Genomic DNA, 27,148 nt, shown 5'->3' with positions numbered 1-27,148 from the left:
TAAGCTTCACAGTGACTGCATCTTAAACAGAGTCACTGTTTAGACAGATTTAAAGACGAGAGTTAGACAGATTGATAGCATGATGATGACATCAGTGTGCATGTGCGCGTATATATGTGTCCCCCCCCCCCCAAGGCCAGGGGAGTGTCATAACGGGGAGTGTCCCGGGCCAAAAGCATAAACAGCGGCTCTGCACTCCGCACTCCGCCGACTCTCTGCCTCTCTGCTCCCGCTGCAGCTAGAAGCGCTCACCGCGGCTCTCTCAGGTCTACACCGTTCCTTTAGCAGCCCGTCGCCGATCACAACCTACACATTCAGGTACGTTCAAACCCACTCTCTTCAACCAAACAATATACAGCCCGTAGCACAGATTGCGGGACTGTAATTTGATGCCCTGTTAATTAGGGCTACAATAAACTGAACACTTATTTCCACGCATCCTGGAACAATGGTTTGATACAATGGTTTACCTGAACCTGAGTTCTTTACGTTTATAAGCCTGTCATCTAATGAAGTGTAAACCCTGCTTTTATTGTGAAAAGTGCAAAGCTGCTGCCATATATGGATAGGCCAGTGGTAACCCTGGATGATGACTAAACGTTCTGTGTTTTCACTTAACAGGCCACAGGTTTGCTCATGTTTTTCCTGTTCCTTTACTGTTTAAAGTGAGATAGGCTGACGTTGTGCTAACCCAAAGCAACATTTACCATGCAGTGTTTGCTGCATTACAGTAAAAAAAAAAAGAGTCATTTCCTGGAGCATCTCAGTCAAAAACAGTGTCACATTATCCTCAGAAGCAAATATGCTCGTCTCTATTTTAAGGACATCTGTGGTTGCCATAGAAACACACAACCAAATAGTAACTGTTCACTAAGGAAGTCAGTCACAACATCCTGTATGTGGTTATTAGTTACAGCAGACGTGTGTGTGTGTGTGTGTGTGTGTGTGTGTGTGTGTCAGATCCATACTCAGCTGTCAGCCAGACAGAGATTATGGGATGCCTGAACCCACCGACTGTACTACACCCCCACTTCAGATTTAAACTAACAGTTGTGCACGCTTTCTGCCAGAGAGGTTAGGACAGCTGATGTGGACGTCTGTATGGGAACAAATGCTCCGTATTTACTTTTAGTTCTCAAAATGGCTCAAAATAATGTCTATGATGTCACAAAAAAGGTTGCTAATGGACATTTTGAAGCCTAACAGTCCAGGCTTCCGCTCATTGTTATGTAGCCCACGTCGGCCACTGAAGCCAGAAAATCCGAAGTTGGGAGACTGTCCTTAGACAAAAAATGACAGCGTATAGTCTTTAAACTATTTCATTGTAAACTTAGGTTATGTCTACACATAATAAGCACCCTCTTGCGGTTATGCAGTCATGCAATGACTGTCCTACATGTTGTCTCGCAGTAGCGTAAGTAGAGTTGGCGTGACAATAGAAGTTATTGGGAGGAGGTTGGATGGATTTGGCTTACACACCCAGCAAGCATTGATTTCAAGAGGTGTTTGGTTTAAAACTGGAGCTGTGTAGAACTGTTGTTCTTGCATTTAAATCACTGTATTTCAGGGTAAAGCACGTTCTAACTACATATCGAAATATAGCATAATGAGACACTGGCTTGGTTTCTTCTAACAATGAATGGAGTCTTTCCCTACCCTTACCCACATAGTTTCAGTTGACTAAACACAACCAGGTCTTACACGTTAGGTCATGTACTCATGTTCCAGACAGTTAGATGGGTCGTTGTTGGGTAGGGCATTCGCAATAGACCTCAAACATACCCTTCTTTATCTTTGGATATGTAAAAATTGCACTGGTTCTGAATGTAAATGTCAGTTATACTTATGTACCTGCAAAACGTATTAAACAAAGTGGGGGGAAAAAAGAGCACAAAGCGACAATTGTTGACATTACAGTAAAAAAACAAAAACAAACATACCTTTAAGCCTTAACATATTCTTTGTATGACAGCAAATCAAATATCTAAAACATACAGTGGAAGAGATGAAGTTAGCAACCAAGACCATAAAAAGGCCACACCTCTTACTCATTACTCACACGGTGAGTTCTAGCTGCTTTGCATTTAGGGCAGGGAAATAGTTTAGAAATTTTGTATGGTTATATCAATTGTAACACTGCTATATTAATATATACTACCACATCTGCCCAAAGTTAAATCACATGTTCAATGCATAAACCTCTGTTATAGGGCTGGGCCATATGGCAATTTGTTTTTATCCCATTGAGGTCATTTCTTATGTCGATAACATTATATATATCACAATACATCATGTTTTCTGGTAATTCGATAAAGAAATAACCACATGGTAAATACTATTTTTGTATACTCCTGTGTAAGTTAACTTGACAAATGAAAGAGTATTTTTTCATTTTATTAAGAACTTTAGTGTCAAATGATGACCGTGCAATGATCAGACCTAAAAGAGCCGTCCAGCCCTATTTATGAGATTGTATTGCATTCTCATTGTCCGTCAAACAAGATGCCATTTTGTTAGAAATATGAGTTTACGGTACATGCCTGACATGATTAATTCAGCAACAGAACTGGTTTCAGCTAGACTGTTCCTGAAACAACCATCTCATATCCTTTAATAACTGTCCATATATCAGGGTGGTTATTTACTAAGTCATAAACAACCGTTTCGATTGTCTTTAGCCTAACGCTCTGTCAGCGGATGAAAGGGAAGCAGAGCAGCTATTACAGAGTGTTGTCTCTACTGTGTGTCCTGAGCGAGCTGGAGGACAGCTGCAGCCCTCGAGAGGCAGAGAGCGGCAGGGTTGGCGTGGAGAAAATGAGTCATCAAGAATCCCTCTTCTGAGGGAAGAATCTCAGCACACAAGCACACACATGTAAATTAAGATTTTCAAAGACAAAACTATATTGTGGGCTTGTTTTTGAAGTGGCACACCAGCAGATTAATCACGAGGGCTTAATACAACTCTTATCATATGACTCCACTGTTGCTATCTGCACAGCTGATCGTGTTTTGAGGCCTCAAGGGAAGGCAGACACAAAAGAGAGGCTGGTAAAATATGGGGGAGGGGACCAAATAACTGAGGTTGGAATGACATGTTTACACAGAGGCGAGGGGGGCGGACAAAGAGCCGGCAGTGAGGGGGGCACGACCTAAAAAAATTCCTCCGACTCTGCAGAGGTGTGGGGTAGCCTGCAGACACCATATGCTTTTCCCAGCATTTTTTTTTTAAGCTTGTAGCCGTGTGTGTGTGTGTGTGTGTGTGTGTGTGTGTGTTGAGTCATTCACAATACTCAAACCACCCCTCCGCGAGTCACTTTATCCAACCTGCAGCTGTCAGAAACATTTAATGGTTAATGTTGTTTTAGTCAGCTGTTGCCCTTCATTCAACAAAAGTTGCTGCACAAAAATATTCTAATTCATAATTCTAACCTTCTCCCTCATTCCTGTTAGATTATGTTTTGTTTTCTACCTTTTGTCACAGTTGTTATCACATATTTAAATACTGGCCTTTGATTTTTCAAAGTGTGAGGTGAATCAGATGCTGTGTATCCCACTCTGATGTCTGATTTATGAAGTACGAGTGGATATAACGGTGGGAGAAAACAGCTTTGATGTGCAGAGGCAGAAAGAACATTTCTCTCCATCAGAGGGGAAGATCACAGTCAAAGGCAGTCATATTTATTTAGTGCCACAGAAACAAAAGGCCTCCCGAATACAAATTAATATTTTCAACGGGTGATGCGTTTCAGAGTTAAGGTATTCGGCTGCTGTTGGATGAAAAGACTTGTTGAACGAGTCGGGATTAAAAAAATAAATAAAAATAAAAAAGTAGCTCTGTTTTCAGGCAATCAGAGAGCTACGCAAGCATCATGTTTTTGGAAGTTTATCGTGGGGATTGAAAGGGTTACACTGGTACTTTTGTCATAAAACTTACACTAGAAGCAATAATGTAAAATTCCACCTCAAGCTTAGTTACAAAGTGAAAACTGAAGTGACAAGTTTTCCTGTACTGTTTGCGTCATGCCCACAGTTTGAGGCATTAATAATGGGCCCTGTGTTACCTCCAGGGACTTGGCTTTTTCCAATTAAAAGTGAATGTCTGCCGTACAGCCTTCTCTGTGTTAATGAGGATCCCCATGCTCCGCTCCGAGCTCTGCGTGCAAGCTGTTTTCATATTGCTGGGTGTGTCCGTTTAACTTAATGAATGGCCGTGGGCTACCGTTTATCAACTCGAGCAGAAGTTACTGATTTATTATTATGTTGTTTGGGAAGAAAAGGTTATTGTATTCTCTCGTCGCTGTTGTTTTAGTTGGCTCCCATACAGTATATTAATGAAGTAGCAGTTTGGGAGGATGTAGTAGCAACCCCCATTTAGATGGTTTTCTTTAGCATTCTAGACGTTCAAAACCATTTCCCTGTTTCCCTTGCTTTCAGTCTTAATGCTAAGCTAGGCTAATCACTTCCTCGCTCCAGCTGTGTGTGTGTGTAACACACGGACGTGAGAGTGGTTTAAATCTTCTCATCTGACTCTCAGGAGGGAAAACATATTATTATATAAAAAGTGTAAATCTTGAGCTGTTCCTCTAACTGGGTGCCTCTTCTTTAGCAGACATTTGTGTCGAGATAACATGAATCAATTCTACAGTATTACAGACAATATACAGAATATTTTTTTTTTATTTATTAGTTTATTTTTCCAGAGACAATGCAACAGGTTACAATAATTTGCTACCCCTGTTCCTGGTTAGGCATTTCTACTTAAAAAAAGGTCAAAAGATATGATCATTACCAAAAGTACAAAACTTGATTGAGCATACATAATAAACACTAACATTCTTACAGGCTATACGTGACACGATCACATCATATCACGCTACCTATATACTTCGGACATCCTTTGGTGAAGCATTGCGTACTTTAGAGTGAAACACAGATTCAAGTTATCTAAAGGGCTGAACCTTAACTTATCTTGACTTTTCAGTCCACTCTGTCCAATCACCGGCCTGAACAGAGATCCAACAGGAACTTTCTCAGATTGGACTTTGATAAACACGACTCTTATGGAAACCGTACCAGACTGAGATGCACCGATACGCCGGATCGGTGTGGGTGCAGGCTTGCATATAAGCCGGATGATCCACCATCCACCACTGTTTCTTAGTCACTGCTGTTATGACATGAAAAGATGTCTTTACAACATGACAGCCTCTGTCTTGGGACAGCTGAAAACTGTAATGTCAAAGTTTCCATATTTGATCAGTCCAATGTCTGAAAATACTGCATGAGCACTCACTTTTTCCTCATGAAAATCCTTTGTATTTATCGGTGTAAACCTATTTCCCTTAAAACTGCTATTTATCTATTGGTATCTTTGTTTTCAGGCTTGACAAGTTAGGCATTAAACATTTATGATACCCGCCTGAGGCTTAGTTAAACCTCGGGTGGCCACAGACGCTGCAGATTTGCTGTCTGACTTTTGTAGCATTCAAACTTCTCCGGGATGGAAATTCCACCAGACTACTTTAGAGCCCAATGTAGGAAAGTTAAGCTTTCCACCTCCTCCATCAAGCTCTAATGATCCCAGTGGAATCACCCAGCAGCCCAGGTTTTATCTTTTTCTGGCCGAACCCAGACGCAGGCGCTGCAGTGTCGTGGAAGTTCAGGCAGTGCTTGACCTCGTATGACTCCCACATACCCAGCTGTTTTGGCTACATTTTCGGTGTTTTGACTGGGTGCGCTGTCCATTTTATGTTAAGTTGAAAGGAGCTATAAATGAGTAAGTTCTAGGGTTGGGCATCGTTTGGATTTGAACGATTCTGATTCCTATTGCGATTCTTCCTTTTGATTCCGGTTCTTATGGATTCTCGATTCAGATTATTTGAGGGGTGGAGTTGAAACGGGTCACATGCCTATTTTCACAAATAACAGGAACGTTTTATTTCGATTCAATGGTGGTTTGCAGTTTGACGGGGCTTTTTCAACGTAAAATAAAGCCACACTAGAGCGCCGCTTATTGTGCTTCCAAGGCTGCAACACAACAAGCGCCTGGCCGCTTCGGAAACCAAAACTTGCGCGTGTTAAATTTGGAACCCATGATCGGATTTGAAACCAAATCCTCTAAACAATTCCAATAAAGAAACAATTCCACTGGAATCGTACATTTTGAAACGATTCCAAGTAGGAATCGGCTCTCAATGCCCAACCCTAGTTAGGTCTCTACATTCCGTCACCTGAATAGATTTGTTTCCTTTCCTTACAACGTGAAATATCTATCCAAATCATTCAGCTTAGAGAAATCCACCAGCCAGCCACATGTGTTGACATGTGCCACGTTCAATATCAGGAAAGTCGACTGTGAAAGTGGTTCTTTTCAACACGATCCACTAACTTTTCAATGCCGAAACATTCCAGAGCTACGGAATCATTGCAGTGACTCTGGCTTAGGATAAGAGGAAAGCTGAAATGGGGGGGAAAAGGAACCCCACATTTGTTGGCCCACTTACGCGAATTCTGAGCCACTTCCCTCTTTCGGGGTCAGGAGCAGATTCCTGCCATGTTTGTGGGCAGACTGCGGCCTGAAAGAATGGGCGATTCTTGCTCCAATGTGGACGGTAGTCATGCAAATTGAGAGGCTGCTGGTCCAGCATTCCTTTTGAAAACTGGATTCTGTGTTCACTCTGAACTACATGACCTCCAGTTTTTAGATTTTTTTTTGTTGTTGCAATATCTGAACCGGAGCTTCCTTAACTTTACAGATAACAACATTGAGGGTTTGACTGTCCTACGAGCAAGCATCATTGAAATGAATTAGTAAAATGAAGAAGAAATGCACCATGAAGGCTCACAGAAGCCCTTTTTTCAGAGAGGTCAGGTTCTAATTTAAGAACACTGCTTCACTTCTGAGAAACTGTTTATGCCCTCTCTGCAGGCTTTTCTGTGCCAGCGATTAATAGGTTTGGAGTCAGCGTGGCTTTGCAAAGTCTGCTGCTGAATCTTAGAGGACACTGTTCACTTTTGGCTATTTCATAAAAAACGATTGGTTCAAGGTTGTTATCTGACTGTCAGAAACTGTGCCTTTAAACGAGCCGTCAGGACTCGCGTATAGTTGGGATGTCACATCTATACTAAAATAAAAACATTTGCGTAGCCAACATCTGGGAGAATTTGAATAAATACTTTTATTAAATACTTAATATAGTAGTTTTTCTTGAAACACTGTACTTACAGTAAGAGTTCCTTTCCACCACTGAAACTTTCTGTTTTGAAAGTCCTTGCACAGAAGAACCCTACACCAACTTTTAAAATTCTCTAAGATAGACATCTGAAACACGTCCACGCCCACAGAATCAGCTGATTAATTCATAAACGGTTGTTCTGCAAACAGCTTCCTGATGCCCATAACAAAGATTTTAACAGGATGCTCAACTCCCACCTGAGACATGTGAAACATGCCGCTGAGAGGCCGGCGGGTTGTAATCCAATGCTGCACAGACACATACTGTACTTGAAAGTCTTGTTTGGGCGCCACATGTCTTTTATGCTCTCAGATATGGCTGAAGTGTATGGTATGTATGTGTGTGTGCATGTGCGTTTGGTTCAGTCCCAAGCAAATTCACTCAAACCCAAAGTCTGACTGCTGATATGTACGTTAGGGCTGTGCCATATGACACCTTGTACTCTGAGACCACGGAGATATGGGTGACATAGGGCTGTGCAAGTAATCACATTTGGATCACGATTTCGCCTCCTGACGATAACAAAAAACAATGACACACGCACTTTCGCCCCTCCCGAAGGCTAAACTTACTCAGCCAACATTTTTATATATTTTTTTAGATTATTTATTTTAAGGGGATGTCAAAAAGTTCAATGGGAAACGTATTAAGGGAAGTTTCACAGCTGTTTTATCTATCCCAAAGTCAATGACTAATCGTGTTAAATAATTGTTATTCAATATTGACCAAAATAATTGGATTAGGATTTTTTTCCATAACCGAGCAGCCCTAGGGTGACATATTTAAGGAAATGCCAAAACCAAGATTACATATGCTGTGATAGATTTTCTCCACATCTCCTACCCCTAGTGTCCAGATATTTGTGCTTGCATGGATAAAGTTATGATAGATTGATGAGCAAACATGTCCAGTCTTTTCCTATATCTAACTATAAACACGGGTTCCTTTGCCAGTTATGACTACGCCTGAGTCATAACTGTCAGGAGTTCCTCTTCCTGCTCAGAGGAAACACCGAGACCACAGGTCATCAGTGACTCACTGCTGTACCATTAATATCTAACTACAGTATATCCATAAAGCTACTGTGTAGCCATGGCAACACCTCAGCCTTAAAGGGAGTGGCTTTCCAGAGCAAAGATCTCACAAGTAGGGAGTCCCAGTCTCACTTATAAAGGTTATTACACAACTTTACAGCTCTTATCTCTGCAGTATTTGACCGCTGATCCAGAGCGTAAGACCACAGCTTGTTGCCAAGGGAACACATGTATGTTTAGGCCTGTAGAGAAGAAAAGCACTAAATCTGAGGTGTGTGATTTCCCAGCAGGCAGGATGGCAGCGCAGCACCCAGAGTTTGATCGGGCCGGACAAACGCCGGGCCTCCAGGTGTGGAGGGTGGAGAACTTTGACCTGGTGCCTGTTCCCGAGAACCTGCACGGGGGATTTTACACTGGAGACGCCTACCTCATCCTCAACACCATCAAACAACGCTCCGGGAACCTGCAGTACGACCTCCACTACTGGTTGGGTGAGTGCAGTCAGACGGAGGTTATGATGTGCTAGAACAGAGAAATAAGAGGAGGTAAAGGGAATATCTGCTATATAAATGCTAATCTACAAGGTATAAGAATGCATTTTTCCTTATTTGTGATTATTTTCTTTTGTAAAATCAAATAAAATCTGCATACAAGAGATACAAAATTCAATTTGTGTGTCACAGTTAAGAAAAGACACTCATGAGAAAAAGGCAGCATATTAAAACACTCTTTTAAAGCAAGAAGAGACAATCATTTCTGAATCAATTCTGCTTTTTTAGTGCGCAATGTGCCAATTTGAATCTGGGAAGATGAGAACAGAAAAACATGTTCGGCAAAAGCCTTCTGAAATAACAGACGACGCCGCACGTTTTCAGACAAAGCTGTGTTGACTGCTGCTGTTGTGGTTTGCGTTTCCACTGCGTCTCACCCTGCTCACTTAGATCAGCCTCGTAAAGTGTGACAGGCCTCATTTCATTGGACAGATGTGCTTTGTGATCGAACTAGAAAGGCTTACAAGGACACAGCAGAGTTTCACAGCTGACATTTTTTTCAATGATCAAAAGCCTCATACGGTACATATGATGTACTGTTTCAGTACAAGGGGATGGTCTAGACAGTTTTGCAACACACACAAAATGGGTGGCTTGAGAATCAACACATGACATAGAACATTGTAAAAATGTTCCATTACAAGTGAAAGTTCTGGATTAATAATTCGACTTAACTAAAATCGCATCTTATCTGCAAAATGGTATCAAAGCGTAAAACTACTCATGCAGAGTGGCCCCTTTATAATCCACTAAGATTTGGTGTGTGTAGTGGATTAATATCACTGATGCATCAACGTCTAAGCAGCATTTAAATGTTGTAGATTGTAGAGCTAAAGCTAATTTAAACTGCTTTATTGTTGCTTTATTTCTCACATGCTGCCTTTTAAAATGGTTTCATTTTGTATATTTGTAGTATACTGTATATTGTAGATTTTACATTGCTTAGCATTCTGTGGACCGCAAAGGAAGAATTTCATTGTACAGGGAAACATGTTTCCTTACTGTGTATATAAATGTACAAGTACATGAAGCATAAAAAATAAATAAATGTACTCAAGTACAGTACGGGAGAAAATGTTCTAACAGTAGTGACTTTCTCCCTCTATTTTGTATAATGTAGAACACGCTGACAGTAGCTAGATTAAAAAAAATCCCTGCACCTGTAGGACATGTTTTCATGTATTGATCCAGACAAAAATATAGAAGTTTTTTTTTAACCTAAGATGTAGGATAATGGGGGTGGCAGTAGCACAGTCCGAGACCAGACTTGTCTTGGGAACCGGTTGCTGGTTCAAGTCCCCACACAGACCAAGTATGAACTGTAGACCAGTGATCTTCAACAGGGGGTCCAGGACCCCTAGGGGGTCCTCAGAGTCAATGCAGGGGGGCCTCCAAAAAAAAACAACAGAATGAAAAACATTTCATTTCCCTTGTGGGATTAATAAAGTTGACCTTCTTCGTTAATTTTTGCAACCCATTAAAGTGAATTTAATCTTTCAACCGTGTAATCATCAATTTCATTTTCACTTTTTAATTAAAATCCAAATTGATGTCAGTGTCTAGTACGGGGTCAAATAGGTATTTGGATCAGCCAAAGCCTAAAAAATGAGTCCTGGAGATGAGTACTGACAGAAGACAGAGTGCGTGACTGGGTCATTTTTTAGGATTTAGTTTAAAGCAAACAGGAAAGCGAGAAGCTGAAGCGTAACTTTTTTTTTTATTGATTTCATGTCCTTTTAGTCAGCTTGATTGATCATGGAAACAGCATTTACCAATAAATAGGGTCCGATGGAACCCATTGACATGCTGCTGAACCTGTGTGTGTGACCAGAAATAGAATAATGTTGCATTTATAAAAGTGTTTGCTGGGACCTGCCCCATATCGATCTCCTGACCCACTGAGTCCTCAGTGAGGGAATTCGTCAAACACAAAATGAGGCTCTCTGGGTAGATGTGCTGTATGACTGCTGAGATAAAACAAGGACCAGGATTTATATGGAGTACATTTGTGGTTCCTCTGGTGCAGGCGATTCCTGCACCCAGGATGAGAGCGGCTCGGCGGCCATCTTTACTGTCCAAATGGACGACTTCCTGGGGGGGAAACCCATCCAGTACCGCGAGGCCCAGGGATACGAGTCCAAAACCTTTCTTGGCTACTTCAAGTCTGGAATCAGATACATGGTAATTTGTCATGTTTATAGCTGCAAAACATGTATACACAAGGAATAATATATATGTGTAATAATATATATGTTTTTTTTGTGCATTTTAAACCTGGGATTAAGGTAAAGTTATTTGCAAGTGAGATTTCTGCCTGACATTTTTAAGGGTATATTTTTATCATATTTTAAAATATAAACTGCATTTTATCATTCGTAAAAAATAGAAGATCCATTCTGTTATGACAGCGTCATTTTGTAAATCTTGTCAACTTCCCAACATTTCAAAATTCTTTCTTTTTTTAAATTGAATTCTGTCAAGGTTGGATCCACCTTTTCTTAAAAGTGTAATGCATCTCTTATCTTTCAGAAAGGGGGCGTGGCATCTGGGTTCAAGCACGTGGTCACTAATGAGGTGGTCATGCAGCGGTTGCTGCAGGTCAAAGGTCGCCGTTCTGTCCGGGCAACGGAGGTGGCGGTCAGCTGGGACAGCTTCAACCAGGGAGACTGCTTCATCCTGGACCTGGGAGCTGTGAGTCACACTGAGCAGATCAAGCACATTCATATTAGATATACATAATAATATCATGTGATTAGAGCTGCAAAGATTAATCAATTCATTGTCAACTATTAAATGAATCGTCAACTATTTTGATCATTAATCGGTTGAGTCATTTTTTCTCTGATTCCAGCTTCTTTAATGTAGATATTTTCTAGTTTCTTCACTCCTCTCTGACAGTAAACTGAATATCTTTGAGTTGTGAACAAAACAAGACATTTGAGCGGTCATCTTGGGCTTTGGAAAACACAAATCAACATTTTTCACCATTTTCTGACATTTTTTAGACCAACCAAACAACCTTTTAAAAGATTAATTGACAATGAAAATAAGTGTTAGTTGCAGACCTAGATGTGATTGTCAGTGCCGCAGTGAGGTCTTTTTAGTAGACATACACTACAAAAGTACAGATGTTGGTGTCTGTTTAGCAAGCTCTAAGGATTATGGGAAAAGTGGTCTCAATTTTTGTAAAACACAAAATGTTGAGCACCTCTTTTGTAACCTGCTCTTCTCTTCTTCTCGCTGTACAGGAGATTTACCAGTGGTGTGGCTCCCAGAGCAACAACTTTGAGAAGCTGAAGGCAACTCAGGTTGCCAAGGGTATCCGTGACAACGAGCGCAGTGGGAGGGCCAGAGTTTATGTCTGTGACGAGGGGATGGAGAGAGAGAAGATGATAGAGGTGAGATCTGTGAATTATGAGAATAAAATGAAGAATGAAAATGACTTCTGTGTTGAAACGGCTGCGTCTGTCCTCAGGTGTTAGGTGATAAACCAGATCTGCCTGTCGGAGCCGCGGATGACATCACGGCTGATGTTTCAAACAGGAAGATGGCCAAACTCTACAAGGTGAGAGAACCGGAAACCCCCCCAGACACACATGTTGTCTTTTCTCTTTAATCTCTCATTATTTTCTGTTGCAGTTATGTAAAAAATAAAATAAATAAATCAATAGAAATCTGTAATTTCATCTGGTTTTATTGTAAAGGTGCTCTAAGCGATGTCACGCGTTTTTTAGGCTACAACATTTTTTGTCACATACAGCAAACATCTCACTATCCGCTAGCTGCCGGTCCCCTGAACACACTGTAAAAAAACGGTCTCTGTAGACAGCTCAGGCTCCACAAATGGCAACAAAACCAAAGTGGCCAACCTGCACCACCAAACATAACAAACAGTGTTCCAGCCAATAACAGACGAGAAGGATTTGGGGGTGGGGGTTGAGGGGTTAGTGAGCGGAAGGGAGGAGGATGGGATGAGGAGGAGGGAGGGGCAAGCTACAATACTTTGAACGTCAACAAGAAGTGACGTCACCCAACATCGCTTAGAGCACCTTTAAATATCTAATCAGGTCAAAAATTCAATTCAAATCAACTTTATTATCATTACAGTTACGAACAAAGAGACTAGTCTTGCAATTCAAACGTAGTGCAACTTGCTAGAAATAACTACATGACAACCATGCTACCTTCACAGTTCTACTTATTGATCATTTCTAACTGACAGTGATTTTATGAAAAGCCCAGGAGGAGGCCGTGAGGCCTTTTTCTCTCGGATTGGTAATTCTCAGAAAAAGTGACACACCTCTCTCTTCCTTCGCCCCCCCTCCTGCAGGTGTCCAATGCCAGTGGGAGCATGGCCATCGCGCTGGTGGCAGCAGAGAACCCGTTCGCTCAGAGCGCCCTGGAGTCCGGCGACTGCTTCATTCTGGACCACGGCTCCAATGGCAAGATCTTCGTCTGGAAAGGTCAGTGCAGGGTTCTGCAGAGGATTCCTCGTACTCTATGTTCATTTAGCAGAGCTTCGTCTTCACAGCTGGAAACTTTATACCTCTGCTGAATAGATATTGTGTGGTCAATTCTGAGCAGGCATGCTGAGCCCAGGCTTTACGAGGGGTTATGTCTATGTTTTGGCCAGGCGCAGTAACTTCCTGGTGTCTTGTCGCCACCTTAAGGTTGCCAGGCAACTTGTCTGTTTTGTACACTTTTTGTATGGATAAAACAGACAACATATTAGGTGTTATTTATTGAGTTATTGAGTTTTAGAGGTGCTGGTAAGCAGATGTCTGTACCTGTACCTGACAGAGCCCTGCTTCCGACTTCCATTGATAATGCTAAGCTAAGCTAACCAGCTGCTGGCTGTAGCTTCATATTTACCGTGCAGACATGAGAGTGGCATTAGTCATCTCATCTAGCTCGTCATGAAAGACAACAACATTTTTATCCCCTTTAATCCAAACTGTCATATTTCCATTAATATAATCTCAGCTGCATTCATGACATTTTTTTTTTTTTACATTTTAGCAATGAGAAAAATTTGATATTGTTAGAGTGATATGAGTCACTCCCACAGTTAGCTTGTCATACAACTCAGAAACTATTATTGGACACTTTCATTAAAATACTTTTCTCCTGCGTACAGGCAAAGATGCCAACATGGACGAGCGAAAGGAAGCGATGAAAGCAGCGGACCATTTCATCAAGAAGATGGGTTACCCCAAACACACGGAGGTCCAGATTCTGCCAGAGATGGGCGAGACGCCGCTCTTCAAGCAGTTCTTCAAAAATTGGCGGGACAGAGATCAGACAGAGGGCCTGGGCGTCGCCTACATCTCTAACAGCATCGCCAAGATCGAGAAGGTGCCCTTCGACGCATCCAGCCTGCACGACTCCCCCGCCATGGCCGCCCAGCACGGCATGGTGGATGACGGCAGCGGAGAGAAACAGGTGAGAGGACAGAGGCTGGACATCTGTAACACTTTATATAAGAAATCAGGCTACACCCTCCTACAGCGCCTGATTGGACGACCGCTTCACGCGGGGCTGTCTGCTCCCGAATTTCAAAACAGACCAACACCGCGGCTCATTTAGAAACGTTCTCTTATTTTACGAAAATTGTTCTCCAAAATGTGTTTCTGAAAACATTTTATTCGAGAAATAAGCTATGCAGTTGCTGAATCTGTCTTCATTTTAGATCAACAGTTTAGAAGATTTTCGTGAGTTTTTCGAGAGGCGGCGAGTCGAGCTGGTGCTGCTGACTTGCATAAAGTAGTCTGTATTTAACTTTATGCAAAAAACAGGAGCGGGCAACTAGACACCCGCTTCTCGAAAGTTGCCGCAAAGCTACCAGAATGCATTGCACGGCTGCTCACATGAGCATGGAAATGACGCTTCCCGGTGGACACGTACTATTAGATCTCAGCTGCTGCTGCTGCTGCTGCTATTACCTTCCCATGTAAATAGAGCTCAACAGTCTCGCCCCTCCTCCGAGAGACCTTGGGTTCCGGAAGTAAAATTTCCCATTCATTTCTCCCATTGACATCTGGAAAAATCTGTGTATAAAGAGTTTTAGACCATGCCTCATGCTAACCAGCTACGACGTGACTCATAAGCATACACCATATCATTTCAAGTGAAAAAACAAAAAGTCATATGGTACAAGACTGTGTACATATTTTCATTATCGAGTGAAGGAACTACTCATCCCATAAACCACCGCGCACCACTGAATAAAGTAAGCTAACGTTAGTTTAGCTAACAGCTAATTTGGCTAAAACTTTAAAAGACCCTCAAAATAAAACCTGAACATAACCGTTAAAATATATATCGTCAGCTGTAACCTGCTTTTCCCAGTGTTTAGTTTGAGTTAACATTATTTTCGACTGAATCAAGCTGTCAGCTAGCGGTTAGCAAACTAACGGCAGAAGCTTGGAACAGATATTGATTCGTGCAGTGTCGAAATCGTCGTAAAACAAGATTATCATCTTGCGCATGCCCATGACGGATCGTGCAGGCAGCTCGCAATATTACGAAAACCACTACGGCAACGCTAAGACCCCCCCATCAATAGCATTTATTGGCTAAGCGTCCATGAGAATGTAAGGTCACGTAACCCCATTTGTTCAGGTCCTATCTCCTGATCAATTGGCTATCCTAACCTTAACCACTCAAGGTGAAATGCCTAACCCCAACCAATCAAGCTGCTTCGTAGGGCGGGTCTTAGTGGGATTCGTAATTTCGCCGGCAGCTTCCCAAGGGGGTAAGCCTCTCTCCACAACAGGTACCTCCTATGGCGGCATTTTGATGCTAACAAGCACTCCAACGCCGTTAGCATCCCATTAACTGCCATTCATTTTGACGTCACTTTGACAGCGAATAACTTTACATCTGAAGCGTTTAAAGACTCTATTTGTCCACTGTTTACTTCTAAAGAAACACGACAATGTATAAAAGGCTCCATTACGTTGTATTTCACGTTATGGCTCCGTAGCAGACGTTTTTGTAAAAATAGGCTAACGATTGTGTCATAACCACGCGACTTACTGTCGCATAGTAGAGGAATTACCGTATAGTCAGGAGAAGCTGTTATCTCCTTACATATACCTACACTCTCCGTCTCTGCAAGATTGGGAATGATTGAGATTTCTCTTGGCACAGCTACCAGAAGACTTACAACTTTCAGACAGGTTGCTCACGTCACATCTATGTCTTCAAGCTCAGTTGGAGGCTGCGCAGTAACGCTCAGCCCTCACCAGAAAAGGGCTTCTAATAGACTTCACTGGTCTCTGTCCAGAGCAACGGGATCTATTGGTCAATTTAATTTACTGTCTATGGGCAGCTCCCCCTCCTCATCAGCATGAGTTCCACCAATCAGAGGCATCATTGTGGGATTGTTCAGGATTGTGGGTAATGAAGTACTTATCCAAGACATAGCGAATAAAAGACATTTATCTCAAAACAAGGTTGGTGCCCCATGAACTTTTGGCATCTATATGAGCATATACAATCGCTTAGTCATGTCGTATCGTAGCTGGTTTTAAGTCTACCATCGACGGTTACGATTTTGCATTTAACCCATCCCTCAAGGGAACAGTGGGCAGCCAATCACAGCGCCCGGGGACCAACTCCAGATCTGAGCCAGTGCCTTGATCAAGGGCACTAACTGGTGAACCTAGTACATGTTTTTTTTGATGGTGGGGGAAACCGGAGCACCCGGAGGAAACCCACGCAAACATGGGGAGAACATGCAAACTCCACACAGAAAGGCCCCGGAACGACCTGGATTCGAACCCAGAACCTTCTTGCTGTGAGGCCACAGTGCTAACCATTGGGCCACCATGCTGCTTTTTTTTTTTTTTTTTTTGTGAAATTGTGAAATACAGAGTGATTTCCACAGGGAGCTTCGCATTTGTAAAATGTTATAATTTACATTACATTATACTGTAGATTATATGTTATGTAATATCTACATGATTTGTAGTAAATGGGATAACACATTAATTACAGTAGTCCCTAAACATGTTTTTTCTTTCTTGACAGATCTGGCGTATTGAGGGATCGGACAAGATGGCCGTGGATCCGTCCACACATGGACAGTTCTACGGAGGAGACAGCTACATCATCCTTTATAACTATCATCACGGAGGACGTCAGGGACATTTAATCTACATGTGGTGAGAATATGATAGAGAGGCTAAGCTGAGATAATATTTAGGTCTAAAAGATATTCCCCCTCGTAACTGCCTGAATCATAAAGCAGGGAGTCATTAAATGAAAATGTAATGACTGATATTCTGTGTTGAGAGGAGTCAGAACTCAGTGCTGGAAATGTGCGTATAATATTTTATAACGGAAAAAATAGAGTGTATATTAAAGACGTTAACATCAACAGTGTTCAGTTTGGAAGTTAAAGGTACCCTGGGTAACCTCTAGTGGAGCAAAGTTTTCAGGAGTGGGTCTTATACCTTGTAGATTAAGGCTTTAAATGCAAAACATACAATAATCTCCTATAATAAATATATATATATATAATGCATTTTTAGAAATAAAATGGGGCAGTTCAATCAAAAGTTAAAATACTTCTTAGAATTTTAAGCATTGATGATTTAAGGGACTGGTCTTTTAATATAGTTGATTTTCATTCAATAGTTACTGCTAAAAACATTTTTTTTACCTTTAAAAGAGCCCAGTCTGTGCCTCTTATTCGGTTCAGTGTAATGATGCTGCATTCACACGGTCTCCCAGGCAGGGCGCAGACTCCAGTCAGGATGAAATCGGGGCCTGTGCGCTCCTCGCCACCCAGCTGGATGATGAGCTCGGCAGTGGTCCTGTGCAGGTGAAATACATTGTTCCGTTTAGTGCCTTTTTGTTCCCATGAGCTTCTATTCATCTCATATGTCAAGTTATCAAAGTCTCTGCTGCCCTCTGGCTTACTCAGCGCAGTCACCTCCTCTCTAAAATGTACATCCTCTTACTGTTTCTCCTATCCCTGATGGTTTCCCCGCTGCTGCTTCTGTTCTGTCCTCCTTTGGTTTCCCTCCTGTCTTTAGGTTGTTGGTGCTCCTATAACCACTCAGGTATTTCCCCTTCCTTCCCTGCTCCGTACCCTCCCAAAATGACGATTTTTGTCCAGAGCCAGTGACAAAAGAAGCCACATTTTCTTATTTTCTCACCTTACTGATAAATATGAATATCTTGATTTTAAAAGGGGCTGTTGTCTTCATTGTTCTGGCTCCTTTAAGACTTCATGAATGTGATAATGAGTCAACACAAACAGGACATTCCGATGTGGATGTTACTGGGAGGTTCCCTCCTCCTCCTCTGTCGCCAACTCTGTTGGCTCCACATAAATAACAGCCCTGTTTCCAAACTCTACTCTGACCTGATTTTAGATAGAACATCGTGGTGCTGATGTTAAGAGTTTGGAAATAACTGTGGAGATCATTCTGTACGCTGTAGAGTTGTTTAGAGTGAGTCCTGGCTCTGCACTCATGTGAGTCGTCATTCTTCCATTTCTGTGTTCCCGCATTCACACTTCACTCCTCATGCGTGTCTTCACTTTGCATGTACATTTATGCTCATGTTGTGTGTGTGTGTGCTGTGGCATGACCCTGTGTGTGTGTATTAAAGGATATAGAAAGAAGAAGATATTCACTTCACATTGCTGAAGCTTTATATTTACTTCAGTTAAACTTGGGAACGTACTTTCATGCAGAATGAGCCTTGATCCTTTACGGTCAAGCGTTGGAATCCATGCATTGTGGGAACTTCTGCAGATGTCACGTTTTTTTTCAACAGATGTTTCCCTGCTCTCGCTGTCAAAGTAGAGAAAAGCTGTTTTGCACACGTCTTGACACTTTTGGATTCACAGTTTGTCAAACTCTACTTGACTTTAATTTACCTGGCAGGAAGAATCTAGCACTAAGAAAATACCTAAGTTTTGGTACAGACACTGAAATGATACTGTCAGGAATATAGACAGATTTTTCTACAAAACCCTCTTTTGATTTAAAGGTCCCATATTATGATCATTTTTCAGGTTCATACATGTATTTTTGGTTTCTACTACATGTTTACATGCTTTAATGTTCAATATACTGTATATACAATATATACAATATACCGTACCTGTATTCACTCTTTGTCTAAAAACGCTCTGTTTTAGCACACGTCTCTTTAAGCCCCCCCTCCCAAAACAGCCCAGTATGCTCTGATTGGTCAGTGTTTCCGGGTCTCCGCATCTGCACTCACCTCATCTCTGCACCGCCATTGCAGCCGGGAAATGACCGTAACAGCACTGTAGAGGCACTTTCTACCTATATATATAGTATCCTTGTGACATCACAACCGTACGGAAGTCCTGACGGCTCGTTTAAAGGCACAGTTTCTGAATACGGGCTGTGTGCATTTCTCTGTGAGCGTTTTGATACGTTCACAGTATTTATATCGCACTTTGGCCTAACAAAAAAATATATGGAAATCTTTCTTTTTACAATATGGGACCTTTAACAAAAGAAGCCAAACATCTCAATAAATGTCTCCGCTCAAAAACTTTGCCTAAATATATAATTGGTAAAATGATACTGAATTTTCAACTTTTGGAATTTGATATTGGAATTGGAATTTATTTTTGTGGTTCAGACACATTGTTGTCATTGCCATTGCCAACAAGGTATTGAGGATTGATGCCTGGAGAGAGAAGACCTCAATTACATATTAATACCCAGAAATAGAAGTTATAACAACAACAACATACAACAAAACCATACTTATCCAAAGATCCTTATACTGAAGTAAGATAACAAAACTAAAATACAACTTTTATGCTGTTTCGAGACGACCAAAACTGACAAGTAATCCTGCTGACGGACAGACAGACTGTTATATACAATATAATAATATAATAATAATAATATACAAGAGGATGCACAAAGACTAGGGACTGCTGGGAATGTTTGTAAGTTTGAAAGTGTTTGACTGTGGACTACCCATGAATGATTATTTACCATTTCTCTATTCTCTCAGGATTAGCATAATTTGCTGTGATGATTGGTTGAGGAGAAGAGCTGACAGCCATAAATATTTATGGGAAAGCGGCAGACCAAAGACACTCATAATACTATGTTAGACCTAACCTGCGTCATCGCTCAGCCTCCTAATTCCACAAACCTCAACTCTCAGCATCTTGTGGCACAGAGGGTGCCCCATGCTGCCATCTTGTGTCTGTAGTCGGTATTGCAGCAGCCGTGTTTCACATATTGTTGATGCATATTTCACAACACACAACAAGGGAGGATGTGTCTGTTGTGATGTGGTAACACCACCTGGGGATAATTCACATCGTCCAAACACATGAGGTATTTTGAAGTACCGTTAAAAAACATCTTACCATGCTTGAGTTTTAACTTTGCCATTTGTGTACCAGGTGAGAGTGGTCCAGGGGAAAGAGCCGGCCCATCTGATGAGTCTGTTTGGAGGACAGCCCATGGTAGTGTACAAGGGAGGAACGTCCAGGGAAGGAGGTCAGCCCGCTCCTGCAGAGACTCGACTCTTCCAGGTGCGCTCCAACTCTGCAGGACACACCAGAGCTGTGGAGGTAAGAGGACAAAAGTCATACACTTTCTAACTTCACCACTGACACAGGTGCTTTTAAAGGATAAGACTTACTGTCAACAAACGATGAAAAAAACAAAACCAACTACAGTTTGATCCTACTAATAGATTTGTGTGTGTATCAGAGACTGATGTATCTTATTCCTCTTTGCCATTGAGCCCCATTGTTGTCCAAAAACTGTTAGAAACAGACACACTGTTGCACTAGGTGACATGTAACACACACACACACACACACACACACACACACACACACACACACACACACACAGTAGTTTATTTTTGATTCAATCAAAGATACACCGGTCTGCTGCTGGAAATACTCACTAGAACAGAAAGTGTGTATTAATCCGCAGCTGAAAATAGTCCCCAACAAAGGCACTTTCTTACTCCTGTTTCAGTAATGTTTTCTAAAACTATAGTATATATATATATATACACACACATATACAGACAGGGTAGAGAAGTTAAACGGACTAAAGCATTCATTTTTTGGGCTTTGCATGGGATTATTTTGACAATAACAAAAAGAAAGAATAACACCAGCCTCTGTTGGTTCTACAAATTCATTTCACTCCATTGGCAGTTACAACCTTATATGATCCTCAATAACAGTCTGGTTGCTGCTTAATACGAACCAGCATCACTACACAACATGTATTTTTGCCGCACATGTTAACCTACAATATCTCTGCGTCCATGCAGCTTGACGCAGCATCTTCCAACCTGAACTCCAACGATGCTTTCGTTCTGGTGACCCCTGGAGGCTCCATTGTGTGGGTGGGCGTGGGTGCCAGTGACACAGAGAAGCAGGGAGCCCAGCAGCTGTGTGACATCCTGGGAGTGTCAGCCTCTGAGCTGTCTGAGGGAGGAGAGACTGGTGAGGAAACGTGATGAACACAGAATAACAATTACTCTTTTTTTTTGTGTGCCTTTGAGTCAAACTGAAACCCAACACCAGTTAACGTACTCCTGTGTCGGCTATGAACTGTGTTCAAGCTGTTAAAAATAGGCTTTAATGCGAAGCTTAATGGTTTTCTTTTTGTATCTCAGCTAAAGTAAGTGCTTGTGTTCATCTATATTAAAACAAAGAAGATTGGATTGCATCACCCCTTTAGATGTTACCAGTAAGCTTGTGATTTGCTTTCAAAGCTCACAAAGAAACTGGCTTCTTTGCTAACAATTTCAAATAGAAAACCTCAGGCTAAAACATAACAGATTCAATTTTTTATAAACACCTTGCTTTTTAAGGACTGGCCTCAGCCGAGGGCTGCTGGAGACAACAGAACAGTAATTCGACATTTTATTTATTTATTATACATCTTTCGCTGATGGTTTATAACTTTTCCTACTAAAAATTCACACAGTAAAATGTGTGTGAGAATCATTTGTCACAGGGTAAAGTGATGTAGTTACCTTGACACTTTTACAGATTGTAATTCAAAATTAATATTAATTAAAAAACAATACATTTAGTATTTTCTTTGTACGTCTTTAAAGCTGCACTAATCATTTTTTATTTATTTATTTATTATAAATCAACAATGGAATCACAGGGTTTCTCCAGAAAAATTGTTTAGCCCAGTGGCAAGTGTCTTTTTTACGAAGACGGCCTGGCTCACAGACTGACGGCAGCATTAATGTAAAGTCCAATAGTTTCTGTGATAACAGAATCGGGAAATTGAGAATTTAAAAAAAGCTATAAGACCGATGCCATAGGGCTCTACGTTAAGTCAGTGCTAAAAGCTAACTAGAGATTTTGAAAATATGACTGTCTAAGTTTCCAGCCGAGCCACCCCACGGCAACTGTAGTTTAAAAATGTCTTAAAAATACATTACAAAATAATTCCCAGTGACTTAGGCCTGGTGGGGGGCAACTTAGGCTGGGTGGGCTACCAGGCTTGCAATACACTGGGAGAAACCCTGGATCAAATGACCCTGTGTAATGTGAAAAGGAATTGCTCATAGCAACAAACCCAGAAAGGACTGCAGCTTTTTGGAGCTTTTATAGCATCTTTTATATCATAGTTTTTGTTTAACCACAGACGTACTATATGGTTCACTCTCATCAAGCTAATACGCAGCCGCAGCAGGATGCTGTTTTCAGCTAAATGTTCTGATCTGTACACTAACTGCCCAGCACCAAACAGAAACAGTTAGCTACTAGGTAGTGAACATAGTGGAGCATTTAGCAGCTAAAGAGCCAGATAGCAAACCAGAGCTAATCAGACACAATTACTCCAATACTAATGTTGCTCTCTCTTTGTATCTGCTGGGTGAGTAACTAGGCAATCGTTTGCTAGTGAGTTAACGTTAGACATAACAACTTTATAAGGTGGTAATATGTCAATTTCAGTTTTTTTTCGCGTCCCTAAATGGCCCAAAAATAATAATAATCCATGAATGCGGCTTTAATTATCAATCAATGGTATGACATTTTGGGAAAAATAGTATTAGCTTTCTTGCTGAGATTTAGGTGAGAAGATTGATACCACACTCATGTGTGTCCGCTAACTATGGAGCTAATCATTAGCCGGTTAGCTTAGAAATAGTCCAGCACAAGCCCCCAAAAAACAATTTACATTTACGATTACGATTTACAGATTAAACAAAGGAGATACACCTTATTATCAGTGAGCTTTAGAGGGGCTGGTAGACACAATTTTGTTTTACCTTCAGACAGAACTAGGCTAGCTGTTTCTGGTCTTTGTGCTAAGCTAAGCTAACTGCCTCTTGGCTGTAGCTTCATATGTAACGGACAGACATAAGTAGGCTAAATAAGGATATTTCCCAACATGTCTAACTATTGCTTCAATCTCTTTAGGTGTTTATTTGCTTTTTTCCCCTGTTTAAATATATAAAACTATAATAACTTGAAGTGTGCCTGTCCTCAGATCAGTTCTGGGAAGCTCTGGGAGGAAAGACAGACTATCGCACTTCTACCAGACTCAAGGACAAGATGGATGCTCACCCACCTAGACTCTTCGCCTGCTCCAATAAGACTGGAAACTTCATCGTAAGTCTTTGGTTTGAGCTACCTCTACACTCGGACCCTTCTGTTAAATTACCTTGCAGATAGTTACAGTAGTGGTTGAGATAAACACTGCTGATACCTAGTACTCATTAACAACTTGCCTTTCCCGAAATAATGACAGTTACTCTGGATAATTCATGATGGAAGCCCAATGTGATGAAAATAAAGGTCCTGTAAGTCATTATAATGAGAAACATTCTCTAAATAATGACTTGGTATCTCAAAATAATGGGAAACTTTTTAAAATCTCAAAATAAAATGATTTTAAGATACTAAGTCATTCATTTGAGAAACTTAGAAAAGTCATTATTTTGAGAAAGTTTCTCATTATTTGGAGAATGTTTGAGAATTTTCTTCTTCTAATGACTTGCAGAATATTTTTTCTTCATCACATTGGCAAAAATGAGCTTCCATAATTCTCAGAACTTAGTTAACAGCTTTCATCACAAAAAATGTCCAACATCAATACAGCTCCACTTACTCGTTGTCCTCCGCTCAGATTGAGGAGGTACCCGGGGAGATGACCCAAAACGACCTGGCCACTGATGATGTCATGATCCTGGACTCCTGGGAGCAGGTAAAGAAAACCAGAGCTTTGATTGCTCTATACGTACCAGACAGATTCAGAGCTGAGTCACTGCAATGAAAGGAACAAATACGCAATAAAGTTTGCCATTTTCAGGTATTTGTCTGGATTGGAAATGAGGCCCAAGAGGAAGAGAAGACTGAAGCGATGGCGTCTGGTAAGGACACATGTGGGGAAAAAAGCTCAACATCGTATTATTAAGATAGGATATCTATCTGTATAATCATATCAGTGAAAAAAGGAAATGCCCTACATGTATTTCCATTTTATTTCACAACAATCCTTTGGCATTCAAAACTGACTTTTCGGATTTCTGTTTAAAGAATATTTATAATTGTTGTGACCCATCAAACATAATCATTTGCTTATTCAAAATATGAAACACCTCATGTAATATTTAAATTTGGGACATCAAGACCATATTCACACTACAAAAAAAGAAATATTTTATTTTGTTTATTAAAGATAATATTGTCAAACACCATAGCTTGTTAAGCAAATGCACATTATTCTGCTGTGCATTTGTGATTTAACTTCTAGCACCAATTCAAGCTTTTTCCTTGTCTTCGTCAGCGGTCCGTTACATCGAGACCGATCCGGCCAACAGAGACCGCAGGACGCCCATCGTCAAGATCAAGCAGGGCTTCGAGCCGCCCACCTTCACCGGCTGGTTCCTGGGCTGGGACCACGAGTACTGGGCCAGCAACCCCCTGGATCGCGCCATGGCTGAGCTGGCCCTGTGAGATCTCACCTGACCTTTGACCCCTCTTCTCCGCCGCAAGCACTGAGCTCCAATCATGAGACTTTCTTTAGCTGGCAATACTCCCAGAAACCTTTTTTTACTTGTTGTGTTTATGAGGGCTACAGGTCGATGAAGCCGTGTTTTAATTCACTTTGTCTCGACCAATCGCAATAGAGCTTTAACAGATACACAGGCTTCCTCTAGGGTTTGCACTAAATACAGTCTGCTGCTTTTACTGTAGCCAATTTTTCACATTTATTGTATATGTTGACAATAAAACATGTTCACTAGTGAAATGTAAGGAAAACAAAGTCTTTGTGTGCGGCAACATTGGAAAACTCACTGCCAAGAAAAAATGCTTATAAAAAGCAATACAACCGATGCCTTAATAGTCTTTCCTAGTTTACAGGCAATCCGCTTTTTTAAAAAAGGTACTGTTCCAGTTTAAGGATGCCTTTATAGATAAAGTTGTTTGCACATTCAGTTTAGAGGGCTCTTATATTTATTTTTTAAATGTCACAGATGCATGCCCAGGAAAGCTCGTCAAGCTCATCACGTGTGATGCTACAATAGCCAACTTTAAATGGGAAACCAACGCTTTGCTGTTTTACAAACCAGTTATGTCTTCCGTGACACTTTCTAAGGTTTCCCCTGTTATAATTTCAATAAAAACAAATAAAATGTGAAATGTTTTATGCCTATGCTTTTACAAACACTTGCAATACTGATCTAATACAATGAGTTCCATAGACAAAAATGATTTTTGATAGCATCTTTATTTAAAGTCTTTATAGATTTGTATTATGTCAAGATAAAACTATATCAAACATTAGCAAACTGTATAAAAAAAGAAACTAACTTCCCAAAGAAAAGGTTATAATTGATGTGTGTAACATTTTTCACAAGACAGGAACTTTAATACTACTTTGATTTAATGAGCAGGGCTTTTGTGGAAGCCAAATGATTGAGGAGTGAGTTAGAATTTTTTTTCTTTCTTTCTCTGAACACAAACGCTCGGTGATCAGCAGCACTATGTCATGCTACGTATAGTATGTAACCAGCTCTTCTCTCTGTAACTGAGTTCAAACTCTAAAGCAAGTTTACCCAAGATTCTTTGCTATCTAGCTGTAGCAAAAATAATACTCTCTCTGTTGTAGCAACTCAAATATACAGGAGTTACCGTAGTAAAATTCTGCAACAGTCTTTGTATTTCACAACAAAAATAATAATAAAAAAAATGTAACTCACTTTAAACTCAGTTGTGACCAACCTGAAACCCTGTCTAGTCACAGCAAAGCTATAATTAACTTCACATATCTGCAATTATATATATATAAATACATATATAGTAACACTACTAAGTCAGGCATACTTTAACAAACATTTACCAACACTTCTTTATATGTTAAAGGGAGGAATACAGTACATATAACAACTACATGTCAGTTTAAAAGATAAATACATTACAATAATACAACTATTTGGCTTGTTTGCACAGGGAAAGAGCGTATGTGATAGAAATATCATTTTTGTTGCTTAAAAAATATTGTTGCTTAAATAAAATAGGTAAATAAAATCCATTAGTTAATTTTGTAAATGCATAGAAATATGATATTAGGCTGTTGAAATGAATTAATGGCAGTAAGTTAAGGCTTTTGGCTTTGCGATAAGTTTCTAACAGTCTCCGCTTCTCTTTATTGGTAAAGCCAAAATAATAGGAACAACTGACATACACACAGTACCACTAGTGTAGCTGATACTGTTGCAGAGTCAATGCTATGGTAATTTGAGGTGTTCCTAATATTTTGTCCATTCTTCTAAATGTAACATATACTGTAAATGAATAGAAATCATACTGTAAACATATACACGTAACATCCAGCCTGAATTGTCAACCTCTCAGCCATGACAAAAGTATTGGCAACTGGAGAAAAAGGAGTGTGTCTGTGTCTGTGTTTCTGTGTTATTATTTGCACGTCACTCTGGCCGATCCCTACTTTGTGAAGGGGCTATTTTAACACCGCGGCCTACCTCCATGCTAGTTAGCATGGGATACAGCAAACCAAAAACAATCCACCAACATTAGGCCATTGCAAAGGAGGATCTTTATATAATCACAATGCCAGTGTTTTTTTCTCTCACTCTCCTGATGACAATCAGAGAGAGTACAGTATACTGCACGTCCTGGTACACGTTTGAACCTTCACGGTTACAATGCAAGTTTGGTGCCGAGGTTGGAATGAGTTTTATACTAAACATTCATTGAAAATGTTCAATGGCGCAGATAACATATAAAAAAAAAAAAAACATGTAGTTTGGTTTTAGGGATTGGGAATAAGGCCAATAGAGCCCCCATATG

General features: G+C 40.7%; 1 protein-coding gene across 2 annotated transcripts; it reads left to right on the top strand.

The window, feature by feature from the left end:
* The first annotated feature begins 161 nt into the window (after positions 1-161).
* gsna (gelsolin a) lies at positions 162-25,477 on the top strand. 2 transcript variants are annotated; one of them, XM_039779917.1, is made up of 16 exons: positions 162-318; positions 8,560-8,760; positions 10,847-11,001; positions 11,350-11,511; positions 12,069-12,218; positions 12,296-12,385; positions 13,151-13,283; positions 13,958-14,262; positions 16,855-16,988; positions 17,560-17,650; positions 20,240-20,410; positions 21,133-21,307; positions 23,322-23,443; positions 23,961-24,038; positions 24,144-24,204; positions 24,621-25,477. In XM_039779917.1, the coding sequence occupies exons 2-16, from the start codon at positions 8,565-8,567 to the stop codon at positions 24,788-24,790; spliced, it is 2,193 nt and encodes a 730-aa protein (XP_039635851.1). In that variant the 5' UTR covers positions 162-318; positions 8,560-8,564; the 3' UTR covers positions 24,791-25,477. The 2 variants fall into 2 exon arrangements, with proteins under 2 accessions (XP_039635851.1, XP_039635852.1); XM_039779918.1 differs by having other exon boundaries at positions 164-318; positions 8,557-8,760.
* The last annotated feature ends 1,671 nt before the right edge of the window (positions 25,478-27,148 follow it).

The sequence above is a fragment of the Perca fluviatilis genome, chromosome 17, assembly GCF_010015445.1.
Source record: "Perca fluviatilis chromosome 17, GENO_Pfluv_1.0, whole genome shotgun sequence".
NCBI classification, from domain to species: Eukaryota; Metazoa; Chordata; class Actinopteri; order Perciformes; family Percidae; genus Perca; species Perca fluviatilis.
Note: the sequence above shows the minus strand (reverse complement) of the source record. Positions and strands in the feature narration are given on the sequence as shown.